At 46.1% G+C, this 16112-nt stretch overlaps 1 protein-coding gene across 1 annotated transcript; it reads left to right on the top strand.

Moving 5' to 3' along the window:
- Positions 1-1766: 1766 nt before the first annotated feature.
- LOC140372037 (interferon alpha/beta receptor 1b-like) lies at positions 1767-4472 on the top strand. The gene has a single exon (XM_072459291.1). The coding sequence runs from the start codon at positions 1981-1983 to the stop codon at positions 3286-3288; it is 1308 nt and encodes a 435-aa protein (XP_072315392.1). The 5' UTR covers positions 1767-1980; the 3' UTR covers positions 3289-4472.
- Positions 4473-16112: the final 11640 nt, after the last annotated feature.

Below are 16112 nucleotides of genomic sequence, written 5' to 3' on the forward strand. Positions count from 1 at the left end.
GAGAACGTGACGCGCACGAGAACGTGACGCGCATGAGAACGTGACGCACATGAGAACGTGACGCGCACTAGAACATAGAGAACGTGACGCGCACGAGAACGTGACGCGCATGAGAACGTGACGCACATGAGAACGTGACGCGCACTAGAACATAGAGAACGTGACGCGCACGAGAACGTGACGCGCATCAGAACGTGACGCGCATGAGAACGTGACGCGCACGAGAACGTGACGCACATGAGAACGTGACGCGCACTAGAACATAGAGAACGTGACGCGCACGAGAACGTGACGCGCATGAGAACGTGACGCACATGAGAACGTGACGCGCACTAGAACATAGAGAACGTGACGCGCACGAGAACGTGACGCGCATGAGAACGTGACGCACATGAGAACGTGACGCGCACTAGAACATAGAGAACGTGACGCGCACGAGAACGTGACGCGCATCAGAACGTGACGCGCATGAGAACGTGACGCGCTGGAGAACGTGACGCACATGAGAACGTGACGCGCTGGAGAACGTCACAGGTAAAAGAGATGATTCTAGTTTTGTAGTTCATTAGAATGTTTTTTCTCACAGTGGAACGTCAGAACAAGAGTGTGAAGTGAGAACGGTACAAATAGTTTCATTTTTATATCATGAATTCAAACTCTGAATAAAAATACTGCCAACTTCAGTAACTGATTATGATCTGATTTATGAACTTTATTCAACTTTTTAAATGACACGCAAATTCTGAAACCTCATCTACGGCTGGAACCATGAACCGACTAGAAGAGTTGTATTTTTCTAATGGAATATTTGTCTCTAAAAAACAAAGACTTTTTATAATAAAGACAGAGGCATAAATCAAAAGGTCAAAAAATAACAACTCATTAATAACACACTTTATTCACAAATATTCTCTCTAGAAGCTTCAGTCACAGACTCTATGTAAGTATAACTGATAGTATAATCTGATAACTCCAGAAATCAGATCATAATCAGAGTAAAGTCTACAGCAGGCCCGGCTCAGGCAGCGGCCTCTCTTAGCGCCCGGGTCCGCCTCAAGGTGCACCTGCCACGGCTGGAGATCTGGGCTGCCGCCGGTGTCCGCTCCGCGCTGGGGAAAGCTCCATAGCGGAGCGAGCCACGGGGGCAGTTCAGAGAGCCCCAGAGACCCTCCGAGAGCCCCAGAGACCCTCCGAGAGCCCCAGAGACCCTCCGAGAGCCCCAGAGACCCTCCGAGACCCTCCGAGAGCCCCAGAGAGCCCCAGAGACCCTCCGAGAGCCCCAGAGACCCTCCGAGAGCCCCAGAGACCCTCCGAGACCCTCCGAGAGCCCCAGAGAGCCCCAGAGAGCCGCACAGCTCCCGGGGTAAGACCCGGTTTGTTTGGATCTCTGCCCCGCGGCTCACCGGTCACCGCTAACGGGAATAGGAGCGCCTTAGGACGGCTTTACCCCACGTCCAGCCCCTCACCGCGGGGCCAGAGCGCGGACAGCGGCCCCGGAGCAGAGTGCAGGCCCCTGGGGGTCGGTACGACACGGATAAGCCGGGTCTGAGCCGGGAAAGTGTGGCTTGAGGCGGTTAAAGAGCCGCAGCGCCGCGGCTTCAGCTCCATTACCTTCCGCCTTCTGCACGGCCGCCATCTTGTCTTCTCTGACGTCAGTGCGTGGCCTCTGTGTGCGTCATGACGTTACGTTACGTCACGTGACTTTACGTGACTTTCTTTCACTTTTGGCCAAATAAAGGCGGAAGAAGCTCGTTCAGCGACGACACGATGTTTAGTGTTTAACGAGTAGTTTTGAATATTCCCGTGTGTGCGGGGCTTTAGTCACGTGACACACGGGACACGTGACACACGGGACACGGGACACACGGGACACGGGACACACGGGACACGGGAGCAGAAGACAGGACTGTGTGGATGCACATCACATGGACGCGGCGGGTCCGGTGATGACCAGGACTTAGATCCGTGACCAGGTCAGAGATGGCTCCTCCGTGGCTCCTGCTCGGGGCCCTCACACTTGTCCCGCTGAGCTTCTGCACACAGGTTCCTGCTCCAGAGGATCTGCGGGTCCAGGCTCTGAACACAGACTACACTCTGCTCTGGAGCTGGGGTCAAGGGTCAGAGGGACAAACTGTCTCCTTCACTGTCCAGTACATGGGCGCTTTCCGGAAGAACCGTCCCAAATGGAGACAGGCGTGTGAGGAGACCTGGGAGCGGTCCTGTGACCTGAACCCTCTGGATCTGCACTACCTGGGCATCTACTCTCTGAGGGTCCAAGCTTCTGTGGACGGGCTGACCTCAAACTGGACCGCTCTGGACTTTGCTCCAGCTAAAGACGCTGCAGTGGGACCTCCGACCAGTGTGAAGGTGTCTGCTGCTGGAAATGTTCTGGAAGTGTCTGTGACGGAGCCTCGGACCATCAACAACACCTCCATGAAGGACAAGATCCCCAGCTTGTCCTTCAGGTTCATGTTTTGGGAGAAGGAGCGTTCGGGTCAGAGGACACCAGTGGACAGTCCAAACACCATGGTGACTCTGGACAAGCTGAGCTTCTGGACCTTCTACTGCGTCAGTGTCCAGTCTCTGACCATTGACCCCGACAGGACCAGCGCCTTCACAGAGCCGCTCTGCCTCAGCACTGAAGGGCCTCACTGGCTGAAGATCTGTCTGTGCTTCTTGGCCTCGTTGTGTGGTGCGTTCCTTCTGGTCTTTGGCGTCTCGTTTGGAGCTTTTCACTGTCACAGACGTTTGAAGAACAGTTTTCATCCCAGAGTCACTCGCCCCGTGTTTCTGGACCAGCTCCACGTCTCTCCAGAGCTGCTGCTGCTGGACTGGTCAGAACATCAGTGTGACCTTCTCACAGTGACCTCAGAGCTTCAGCCTGACCTCACAGTGACCTCAGAGCTTCAGCCTGACCTCACAGTGACCTCAGAGCTTCAGCCTGACCTCACAGTGACCTCAGAGCTTCAGCCTGACCTCACAGTGACCTCAGAGCTTCAGCCTGACCTCACAGTGACCTCAGAGCTTCAGCCTGACCTCACAGTGACCTCAGAGCTTCAGCCTGACCTCACAGTGACCTCAGAGCTTCAGCCTGACCTCACAGTGACCTCAGAGCTTCAGCCTGACCTCACAATGACCTCAGAGCTTCAGCCTGACCTCACAGTGACCTCAGAGCTGGAGGACAGAGTGAGTCTGCTGAGCTGCTGTGAAGACTCTGGGATTGACAGCAGCAACTCCTCAGGACAGAGTTCTGCTGCTGGATCTGACTTCACACAGGGCCTCACATAGGGCCTCACATAGGCCCTCACACGGGCCCTCACACAGGGCCTCACATAGGCCCTCACACGGGCCCTCACACAGGGCCTCACATGGGCCCTCACACAGGGCCTCACATGGGCCCTCACACAGGGCCTCACATAGGCCCTCACACAGGGCCTCACACGGGCCCTCACACAGGGCCTCACATGGGCCCTCACATGGGCCCTCACACAGGGCCTCACATAGGCCCTCACACAGGGCCTCACATGGGCCCTCACATGGGCCCTCACACAGGGCCTCACATGGGCCCTCACACAGGAGCTGGACTTCTCTCAATGTCACATGTAACGTCATGATATAAGATATTCCTTTATTGTCCCACATGGGGAAATTTCATTGTTGCAACGCAGGTAGATCCAGAGGTAGATCCAGAAGAACAGATCACTTATAGGAAGTCTGAAAAACACTTTCAGTAGAAGATCTCCTATAAATAAATAAAAACTCCCATAGACAAATAAATAAATAAATACCATTGCACAGTAATTCCAACAGTAATTGCACATATGACAGAATTGCACATCAGTATTAGGTTAGGTCAGTATTGCGACGGGATAACGTGACGATCTCCGGGTAAGACGACTGTTCTCCGCAGTTTCATGAGTTCCTCCTTTGTGGAAACGCGGTACGGCGCCGGCCGGGGGGCGGGGGGGGGCTCGCTCGGAGCTAGCTCACGTCACAACAACACAACGAACGCAACGAAAAACGCTCAAATCCAGCCGAAAAAAGTCAAAAACAATTGAATTAAAAAACTATTCCAGCGCGTGTCCCTATCGTACAGTAAAATAGAAAAAATATACTAACTATATTTACAAAATATAGGAGATAAAGCACAATAAGTGTGAGAAAGAAGAGAGAGCGTTTACACCGGGCTGCCAGCTGTACCAGCGCCTTATGACGTATATATTGTCACATAAATAGATAAACCTGTAGATGGAGCTGCATCTGATGCTCACGATGATGACGATGATGATGATGATATATTCTTACAAATATGTAATATAAAATAATATAAAGTATGATAAGTAAATAGAACTATTCAAAATAATGAAATACATACAGTAAATATTCTAAACAAGTTCTACTTTCTTCAATATGACTCTGTCTTTGTTTTTGACAATATATTGTATTCTTTCTGTATAAACTCTGGTGCATTAAAGGGCAACATTAAACAATCATGATAAAGGCTGTAAATAAAGTGTTTCCCTCATCTAAGTGTTTACATGTGTTATAGCTCCACCAGGAGGCGCTCTCACTCTACACTGTAGCGCTGGATCTGATGCAAACCACTCTGAGGAACCCTTGTGGTGGAGACTGGAACTGACATGTTCAGCCTCACGTCTCACGCTCAAAGTCCTGGGAAATCTGTCAATAATACATTGGTCTGAACAATGTCATGAACTGTCTTTAATTGTTTCATAAATTATTCCAATTGTTCAAAGCAAACCTGAGGAGAGACCAGGCACAGCCCTGTCTGACCTCTGTCTGACCCCTCTGTCTGACCTCTGTCTGACCCCTCTGTCTGACCCCTCTGTCTGACCCCTCTGTCTGACCTCTGTCTGACCCCTCTGTCTGACCTCTGACTGACCCCTCTGTCTGACCTCTGTCTGACCCCTCTGTCTGACCCCTCTGTCTGACCTCTGTCTGACCTCTGTCTGACCCCTCTGTCCAGAGTCACTGGATCTGTCATGTGACCATTGACTTTAAGATAAGATAAGATCATCCTTTATTGTCCCACATGGGGAAATGTCGTTGTTGCAACACTGGAAGATCCAGAGGAAAAGGACGGGTCATTTACAGGAAGTTTAAAAACACTCTTGATAGAAAAACTCTTATAAACAAAAAAAAGAACAAATCCTCTCATTTCTTAATAATGAATGGAAGGAAAAATAAAGATAAAATAAATAAATCAAACAGCGTAAGACAAGATAATACTAATAATAATGGTAAATTAAAGCCGCAAGCGGCAATGATCGGCCCTCGCCACGCCGCCGCCACGCCGCAAGAGAAGGGGGCGTGGCTAACGCGCCCCAATTGTCCTTTTATCACATCTACTGCTGAATCTGTGACGCTGTCACATCTTCTCCCCTTTGTTTTACATCAAAAAGCAATTTTATTTTTTTGAATTCTTGGCAAAATGTGCGGCTCTGCCGCACAGACACCGTGACTCTTTGAATAAAAATGTGAATAACTTTTGATGGTCCTGAAGATGAGTCTCACCAAATTTCAGGTTAATAGGGCTGACGCCCTGGGAGGAGTTGGTGAAAGTCTAAAGTGTAAACATGTTCTGGTGATTTCCCCATTGGAATAACATGGGAGGTTTTGGTCATCGCTACGGCAACGCCATAACAATTATGACATGAGTCATTGACTTTTTTGATGGGGCCAAAATTGAGTTTTGTGTCAAAGTTCGTAAAATTTCGCTAAACTAAACATTTAACCTCCATATAAAATCTGTAGGGGGCGCTGTGGCGCCAAATGAATTGATTTCACCCCAAGTAGGTTTAGGGCAAAGAGTTTAACAACTGATTCTAATTTGACGCAATTCGGACTTTATCTGCGCAAACGGCAGAAATGTAAAATTTGGAAGATTTCTGAAATTCTAGCTAAAGTTTGCGGCTTCGCCCAAACCCACAGAGACCGTGACAGGGTCAATGTCATTTGAATAACTTTTGATGTCCCACTCCTCAGTAGCATTTTCACACAATTTCAGTTTTTTAGAGCCAACGCCCTGAGGGGGAGGAGTTTGTAAAAGTACCACGTTTGGAAAAACTCCTGAGTCATGCTTAGCCATTTTTGAAGCAATATGGCCGACATTTGGTTGGGCGGACGGCGTTGCCGTGATAATATTTTCTACTTCTCTTGTCACGATCTACCTCTGCGCCAAATTTCATGATTCTACGATCAGATTTTTTTGGGGTCATTTTCTATCTTAATGCATTTTTGGTACATTTGGGGGCGCTGACGCGCACATTTTTTTTTATTTTAGAAAAGGGAGATAGCCAGAATGTAGAGGCACGATTTTTAGAGGTGTGCAAATTTTTGTGACTTTTCGTTAATGTCACTGGGTGAAAAATAGGGGGCGTGTCCCGAGAAGAAGAAGAAGAAGAAGAAGAAGAAGAAGAAGAAGAAGAAGAAGAAGAAGAAGAAGAAGAAGAAGAAGAAGAAGAAGAAGAAGAAGAAGAAGATGCGAAAACAATGTTTCCCATTTTTCAAATATCATAAACTATAGATTTTCGGAAAGCGCGAGCGCTTTCCTACCTCATGGTGTGGGTCCCTGGTCACTGACGGGTACTTTCGTTAATTTTGAGTGGGCTCCGCCCACTTTGTGTTTTTGGCCCTCTAAACAGTAATAATGTTACATTTTTGCATCACATGTTTATATGAACGGAACATGCAAGAGATGGAACGTATTTGTGAGCTACTTAGGGCAAACGAGTGCTTTACATTGGGATGACGACCGCGATGTAAAGTGCTCGTTTAGTGCGAACTTTTGCACGGGCTTCGCCAGTTTACAACGGTAATGTTCCATTTTCCTACAACTAATTAGTCTGCACGGGGCGTGCGTGAGGAGGAGTGTGTTAGTGAGGGTTTGGAAGTGGGATTTCGTGCGCACTACGTGTGCACTTTCACAGCCGTGCTTCGCACGGCCTTACGAGGCTAATAGGCCTCTCGCCAGCTTGTGGCGCTCGGGCCTAATAATAATATTTTTAGCAAAAACAATATAGTCGTTTCCACTATAACAACAAATTATACATCGTTTGAAAGCTCTAAGCCTTCCCGATGACGCCATGGGGTGGAATCATCATTACGAGCGCTTACGCGCTCGTCACTCCCTATTCCGTCGGGATGCCCCGCCCACTCCCCATAGACTTCCATTGATTTGAGAATCCATGCCTGCGGCATGGATTCTCGCGTACAGGACGATGCCAGGAGGGTTTTTGAAGGAATGCAGCGCTTCGCGCTGCTGTTGTCAACAATGAGTGAATGGGCTACGCCCATTCACTCATTGTTGACTATTTCTGTCATTGTTGACTATTCTGTCATTGTTGACTATTTCTGTCATAGCAGCATGCATGATCCATGCCTTCGGCATGGGCTAGTTCACTGTACTTGCCAGGGGCGACGGGGTACCAAACATGCGGGCGCCTTCGGCAGCGTTGCGGGAGCAATAGGCCCTCCGCCCTGCTGGGGCTCTCGCGCTTTCCTACCTCATGGTGTTGGTCCCTGGTCACTGACGGGTACTTTCGTTAATTTTGAGTGGGCTCCGCCCACTTTGTATTTTTGGCCCTCTAAACAGTAATAATGTTCAATTTTTGCATTACATGTTTATATGAACGGAATATGCAAGAGATGGAACGTATTTGTGAGCTACTTAGGGCAAATGAGTGCTTTATATGGTCGTCATCCCAATGTAAAGTGCTCGTTTAGTGCGCACTTTTGCACGGGCTTCGCCTGTTTACAAGGTAATGTTCCATTTTCCTACTACTAATAAGTCTGCACAGGGCGTGCATGAGCTTCGCGCTCGATTTCGTGCGCACTACATGCGCACTTTCGCAGCCGTGCTTCGCACGGCCTTACGGGACTAATAGGCCTCTCGCAGCTTGTGGCGCTCGGGCTGTGGTGTAAAAATGTCATGTCTTTGCCTGATGCCATAGAACTTAGGTCTTATATGTGTAACATCCGGGTCACACTTCTTATGTCTCTGCAGACTCTGAACACTGAAGCTGCAGATCAGAGGTCAGAGGTCAGAGGACGTCTCACATGAGGTAGAACATTGAGTGTGTTTTTCTGCAATATGTTTGGACTGGTTTTGTGCATATGTGGCACCTGCTGTGCCTTAATAAGCTGAACTCAATGTTTGCTCTGGTCAGATCAGGAGGGACAGAAAGACAAATGTCAGGGAGAGACATGTGTCTGAGAGAGACATGTGTCTGTGAGAGACATGTGTCTGTGAGAAACATGTGTCTGTGTGAGACATGTGTCTGAGAGAGACATGTGTCTGTGAGAGACATGTGTCTGTGAGAAACATGTGTCTGTGTGAGACATGTGTCTGAGAGAGACATGTGTCTGTGAGAAACATGTGTCTGTGAGAGACATGTGTCTGTGAGAGACATGTGTCTGTGAGAGACATGTGTCTGTGTGAGACATGTGTATGTGAGAGACATGTGTCTGTGTGAGACATGTGTCTGTGAGAGACATGTGTCTGTGTGAGACATGTGTCTGTGAGAGACATGTGTCTGTGTGAGACATGTGTCTGTGAGAGACATGTGTCTGTGTGAGACATGTGTCTGTGAGAGACATGTGTCTGTGTGAGACATGTGTCTGTGTGAGACATGTGTCTGTGTGAGACATGTGGCTGTGAGAGACATGTGTCTGTGAGAGACATGTGTCTGTGAGAGACATGTGTCTGTGTGAAACATGTGTCTGTGTGAGACATGTGTCTGTGAGAGACATGTGTCTGTGAGAGACATGTGTCTGAGAGAGACATGTGTCTGTGTGAGACATGTGTCTGTGTGAGACATGTGTCTGTGAGAGACATGTGTCTGTGAGAGACATGTGTCTGTGTGAGACATGTGTCTGTGAGAGACATGTGTCTGTGAGAGACATGTGTCTGTGTGAGACATGTGTCTGTGTGAGACATGTGTCTGTGAGAGACATGTGTCTGTGAGAGACATGTGTCTGTGTGAGACATGTGTCTGTGAGAGACATGTGTCTGTGAGAGACATGTGTCTGTGTGAGACATGTGTCTGTGTGAGACATGTGTCTGTGTGAGACATGTGTCTGTGAGAGACATGTGTCTGTGAGAGACATGTGTCTGTGTGAGACATGTGTCTGTGTGAGACATGTGTCTGTGAGAGACATGTGTCTGTGAGAGACGTGTCTGTGTGAGACATGTGTCTGTGAGAGACATGTGTCTGTGTGAGACATGTGTCTGTGAGAGACATGTGTCTGTGTGAGACATGTGTATGTGAGAGACATGTGTCTGTGTGAGACATGCGTCTGTGAGAGACATGTGTCTGTGAGAGACATGCGTCTGTGTGAGACATGTGTCTGTGTGAGACATGTGTCTGTGTGAGACATGTGTATGTGAGAGACATGTGTCTGTGTGAGACATGTGTATGTGAGAGACATGTGTCTGTGAGAGACATGTGTCTGTGTGAGACATGTGTATGTGTGAGACATGTGTCTGTGTGAGACATGTGTATGTGAGAGACATGTGTCTGTGTGAGACATGTGTATGTGAGAGACATGTGTCTGTGTGAGACATGTGTATGTGAGAGACATGTGTCTGTGAGAGACATGCGTCTGTGTGAGACATGTGTCTGTGTGAGACATGTGTCTGTGTGAGACATGTGTATGTGAGAGACATGTGTCTGTGTGAGACATGTGTCTGTGAGAGACATGCGTCTGTGTGAGACATGTGTCTGTGTGAGACATGTGTCTGTGTGAGACATGTGTATGTGAGAGACATGTGTCTGTGAGAAACATGTGTCTGTGAGAGACATGTGTCTGTGAGAGACATGTGTCTGTGTGAGACATGTGTCTGTGTGAGACATGTGTCTGTGTGAGACATGTGTCTGTGTGAGACATGTGTATGTGAGAGACATGTGTCTGTGTGAGACATGTGTCTGTGTGAGACATGTGTCTGTGAGAGACATGTGTCTGTGTGAGACATGTGTATGTGAGAGACATGTGTCTGTGTGAGACATGTGTCTGTGTGAGACATGTGTCTGTGAGAGACATGTGTCTGTGTGAGACATGTGTATGTGAGAGACATGTGTCTGTGAGAGACATGTGTCTGTGAGAGACATGTGTCTGTGTGAGACATGTGTCTGTCCACGGCTGAAAATAAAGAACCATTTTTGAACAAGACGACTTGGTTATATTTTGCCTCATTTTCTCTGTCATTTGTTATAGAATAGTTTCCACATGAATATGACAGTATTGCACATGGGTATGACAGTATTGCACATGTATATGTCAGTATTGCACATGTATATGTCAGTATTGCACATGTATATGTCAGTATTGCACATGTATATGACAGTATTGCACATGTATATGTCAGTATTGCACATGGGTATGACAGTATTGCACATGTATATGTCAGTATTGCACATGTATATGTCAGTATTGCACATGTATATGTCAGTATTGCACATGAGTATGACAGTATTGCACATGAGTATGACAGTATTGCACATGGGTATGTCAGTATTGCACATGGGTATGACAGTATTGCACATGAATATGACAGTATTGCACATGGGTATGACAGTATTGCACATGAATATGACAGTATTGCACATGGGTATGACAGTATTGCACATGGGTATGTCAGTATTGCACATGAGTATGACAGTATTGCACATGGGTATGACAGTATTGCACATGGGTATGACAGTATTGCACATGGGTATGACAGTATTGCACATGGGTATGACAGTATTGCACATGAGTATGACAGTATTGCACATGGGTATGACAGTATTGCACATGGATATGACAGTATTGCACATGGATATGACAGTATTGCACATGGGTATGTCAGTATTGCACATGGGTATGACAGTATTGCACATGGGTATGTCAGTATTGCACATGAATATGACAGTATTGCACATGAGTATGACAGTATTGCACATGTATATGTCAGTATTGCACATGAGTATGACAGTATTGCACATGAATATGACAGTATTGCACATGGGTATGACAGTATTGCACATGAGTATGACAGTATTGCACATGTATATGTCAGTATTGCACATGAGTATGACAGTATTGCACATGAGTATGACAGTATTGCACATGAATATGACAGTATTGCACATGGGTATGACAGTATTGCACATGGGCATGACAGTATTGCACATGGGTATGTCAGTATTGCACATGAGTATGACAGTATTGCACATGGGTATGACAGTATTACACATGGGTATGACAGTATTGCACATGAATATGACAGTATTGCACATGGGTATGACAGTATTGCACATGGGTATGACAGTATTGCACATGTATATGTCAGTATTGCACATGAATATGACAGTATTGCACATGAGTATGACAGTATTGCACATGGATATGACAGTATTGCACATGAGTATGACAGTATTGCACATGGGTATGACAGTATTGCACATGGATATGACAGTATTGCACATGGATATGACAGTATTGCACATGGGTATGTCAGTATTGCACATGGGTATGACAGTATTGCACATGGGTATGTCAGTATTGCACATGAATATGACAGTATTGCACATGAGTATGACAGTATTGCACATGAGTATGACAGTATTGCACATGAATATGACAGTATTGCACATGGGTATGACAGTATTGCACATGTATATGTCAGTATTGCACATGTATATGTCAGTATTGCACATGAGTATGACAGTATTGCACATGAGTATGACAGTATTGCACATGAATATGACAGTATTGCACATGAGTATGACAGTATTGCACATGAGTATGACAGTATTGCACATGAGTATGACAGTATTGCACATGGGTATGTCAGTATTGCACATGAGTATGACAGTATTGCACATGGGTATGACAGTATTGCACATGGGTATGACAGTATTGCACATGAATATGACAGTATTGCACATGGGTATGACAGTATTGCACATGGGTATGACAGTATTGCACATGAATATGACAGTATTGCACATGAGTATGACAGTATTGCACATGAATATGACAGTATTGCACATGGTTATGACAGTATTGCACATGGGTATGACAGTATTGCACATGGGTATGTCAGTATTGCACATGGGTATGTCAGTATTGCACATGAGTATGACAGTATTGCACATGGGTATGACGGTATTGCACATGGGTATGACGGTATTGCACATGGGTATGACGGTATTGCACATGGGTATGTCAGTATTGCACATGGGTATGTCAGTATTGCACATGGGTATGACAGTATTGCACATGGGTATGACGGTATTGCACATGGGTATGTCGGTATTGCACATGGGCATGACGGTATTGCACATGGGTATGACGGTATTGCACATGGGTATGACGGTATTGCACATGGGTATGTCAGTATTGCACATGGGTATGTCAGTATTGCACATGGGTATGTCAGTATTGCACATGGGTATGACAGTATTGCACATGGGTATGTCAGTATTGCACATGGGTATGACAGTATTGCACATGGGTATGTCATTATTGCACATGGGTATGACAGTATTGCACATGGGTATGTCAGTATTGCACATGGGTATGTCAGTATTGCACATGGGTATGACAGTATTGCACATGGGTATGACGGTATTGCACATGGGTATGTCGGTATTGCACATGGGCATGACGGTATTGCACATGGGTATGACGGTATTGCACATGGGTATGACGGTATTGCACATGGGTATGTCAGTATTGCACATGGGTATGTCAGTATTGCACATGGGTATGTCAGTATTGCACATGGGTATGTCAGTATTGCACATGGGTATGTCAGTATTGCACGTGGGTATGACAGTATTGCACATGGGTATGACAGTATTGCACATGGGTATGACAGTGTCCTGCAGGGGACTAAACCAGGCATGGACTCTCGCGTACAGGACGCGAGAACCCTAAACCCACGTGTGGTTTAGGGGACTAAACCACACTGCAGGGGACTATACCAGGACTAAACCAGGACTAAACCAGGTCTAAACCAGGTCTAAACCAGGTCTAAACCAGGTCTAAACCAGGACTAAATCAGGACTAAATCAGGACTAAACCAGGACTAAACCAGGACTAAACCAGGACTAAACCAGGTCTAAACCAGGTCTAAACCAGGTCTAAACCAGGACTAAATCAGGACTAAACCAGGACTAAACCAGGACTAAACCAGGACTAAACCAGGTCTAAACCAGGTCTAAACCAGGTCTAAACCAGGACTAAATCAGGACTAAATCAGGACTAAACCAGGTCTAAACCAGGACTAAACCAGATCTAAACCAGATCTAAACCAGATCTAAATCAGGACTAAACCAGGTCTAAACCAGGTCTAAACCAGGTCTAAACCAGGACTGAACCAGGACTAAACCAGGTCTAAACCAGGTCTAAACCAGGTCTAAACCAGATCTAAACCAGGACTGAACCAGGTCTAAACCAGGACTAAACCAGGTCTAAACCAGGTCTAAACCAAGACTAAACCAAGACTAAACCAGGACTAAACCAGGTCTAAACCAGGTCTAAACCAGGTCTAAACCAAGACTAAACCAAGACTAAACCAGGACTAAACCAGGACTAAACCAGGTCTAAACCAGGACTAAACCAAGACTAAACCAAGACTAAACCAGGTCTAAACCAGGACTAAACCAAGACTAAACCAAGACTAAACCAGGTCTAAACCAGGTCTAAACCAGGTCTAAACCAGATCTAAACCAGGACTAAACCAGGACTAAACCAGGACTAAACCAGGACTAAACCGGGTCTGAACCGGGTCTAAACCGGGACTAGACCAGGTCTAAACCAGGACTAAACCAGGACTAAACCAGATCTAAACCAGGTCTAAACCAGGTCTAAACCAGGACTAAATCAGGACTAAATCAGGACTAAACCAGGACTAAACCAGGACTAAACCAGGACTAAACCAGGTCTAAACCAGGTCTAAACCAGGACTAAATCAGGACTAAACCAGGACTAAACCAGGACTAAACCAGGTCTTAACCAGGTCTAAACCAGGTCTAAACCAGGTCTAAACCAGGACTAAATCAGGACTAAATCAGGACTAAACCAGGTCTAAACCAGGACTAAACCAGATCTAAACCAGATCTAAATCAGGACTAAACCAGGTCTAAACCAGGTCTAAACCAGGACTGAACCAGGACTAAACCAGGTCTAAACCAGGTCTAAACCAGATCTAAACCAGGACTGAACCAGGTCTAAACCAGGACTAAACCAGGTCTAAACCAGGTCTAAACCAAGACTAAACCAAGACTAAACCAGGACTAAACCAGGTCTAAACCAGGTCTAAACCAGGTCTAAACCAAGACTAAACCAAGACTAAACCAGGACTAAACCAGGACTAAACCAGGTCTAAACCAGGACTAAACCAAGACTAAACCAAGACTAAACCAGGTCTAAACCAGGACTAAACCAAGACTAAACCAGGTCTAAACCAGGTCTAAACCAGGTCTAAACCAGATCTAAACCAGATCTAAACCAGGACTAAACCAGGACTAAACCAGGACTAAACCAGGACTAAACCAGATCTAAACCAGGACTAAACCAGGACTGAACCAGGTCTAAACCAGGACTAAACCAGGTCTAAACCAAGACTAAACCAAGACTAAACCAGGTCTAAACCAGGTCTAAACCAGGTCTAAACCAGGACTAAACCAGGTCTAAACCAAGACTAAACCAGGTCTAAACCAGGACTAAACCAGGTCTAAACCAGGTCTAAACCAGGTCTAAACCAGGACTAAACCAGGTCTAAACCAGGACTAAACCAGGTCTAAACCAGGTCTAAACCAGGACTAAACCAAGACTAAATCAGGACTAAACCAGGACTAAACCAGGTCTAAACCAGGTCTAAACCAGGTCTAAACCAGGTCTAAACCAGGTCTAAACCAGGACTAAACCAGGACTAAACACTGTAGGAAACAGACAGGAGACATGTTTATGGTTTTCTTTATAAAAAGTCTTTGAAATGATAAAAACTGTCGATACAAAACAGTACAAAAAGTGCTAAATAATAAAGAGTTCCTGGTGTTTGAGCAGGTCCATGATTGAACACCAGGGGCAGCGCTGAGCTGAACGTGGAAAATGTACTTTAGAGTAAGAAGTATTTCACACACATTTCATCCTGAATATTGTGTATATTTGTCTCTTTAACTCAGAACTCAAACCACAAAGTAAAAGTACTTCACTTTTCAGTCGAGTTAAAATGTACTTGAGTAAAAGTATGCGCTGTAAAGGACAGCTACATCAGTACTTTTACTTGAGTACTGCACAGTTTCTCCCCTTTTACTCTCACTCCAGTCGTGCTGAAGAACAAAGTACCAAAGTACAAGAGTCAAATATTACAGTATCTGTCCTTTAAGATACTGCAGTGAAATATACTTGTACTTCTCTACTGCGCTGGACTGGAGAGTAAAGTACTTTCTACTGCGCTGGACTGGAGAGTAAAGTACTTTCTACTGCGCTGGACTGGAGAGTAAAGTACTTTCTACTGCGCTGGACTGGAGAGTAAAGTACTTTCTACTGCGCTGGACTGGAGAGTAAAGTACTTTCTACTGCGCTGGACTGGAGAGTAAAGTACTTTCTACTGCGCTGGACTGGAGAGTAAAGTACTTTAGTTTGAGCTCGTTCACGCTGAAGACGAACGTGGCTCTCCATCAGGTACTTCCATACGCGTACTCGTGTGATACTTGTACTTCTGTGGTACTTCCATACGCGTACTCGTGTGATACTTGTACTTCTGTGGTACTTCCATACGCGTACTCGTGTGATACTTGTACTTCTGTGGTACTTCCATACGCGTACTCGTGTGATACTTGTACTTCTGTGGTACTTCCATACGCGTACTCGTGTGATACTTGTACTTCTGTGGTACTTCCATACGCGTACTCGTGTGATACTTGTACTTCTGTGGTACTTCCATACGCGTACTCGTGTGATACTTGTACTTCTGTGGTACTTCCATACGCGTACTCGTGTGATACTTGTACTTCTGTGGTACTTCCATACGCGTACTCGTGTGATACTTGTACTTCTGTGGTACTTCCATACGCGTACTCGTGTGATACTTGTAC

This window comes from Eucyclogobius newberryi, unplaced genomic scaffold (assembly GCF_026437365.1).
Source record: "Eucyclogobius newberryi isolate DKJ021-1_F unplaced genomic scaffold, fEucNew1.0.hap1 SCAF_22, whole genome shotgun sequence".
Classification (NCBI taxonomy): domain Eukaryota; kingdom Metazoa; phylum Chordata; class Actinopteri; order Gobiiformes; family Gobiidae; genus Eucyclogobius; species Eucyclogobius newberryi.

Bases quoted from the DNA above. Each gene is read 5' to 3' on its own strand.
- LOC140372037 (XM_072459291.1), top strand. From the start codon at position 1,981: ATGGCTCCTCCGTGGCTCCTGCTCGGGGCCCTCACACTTGTCCCGCTG.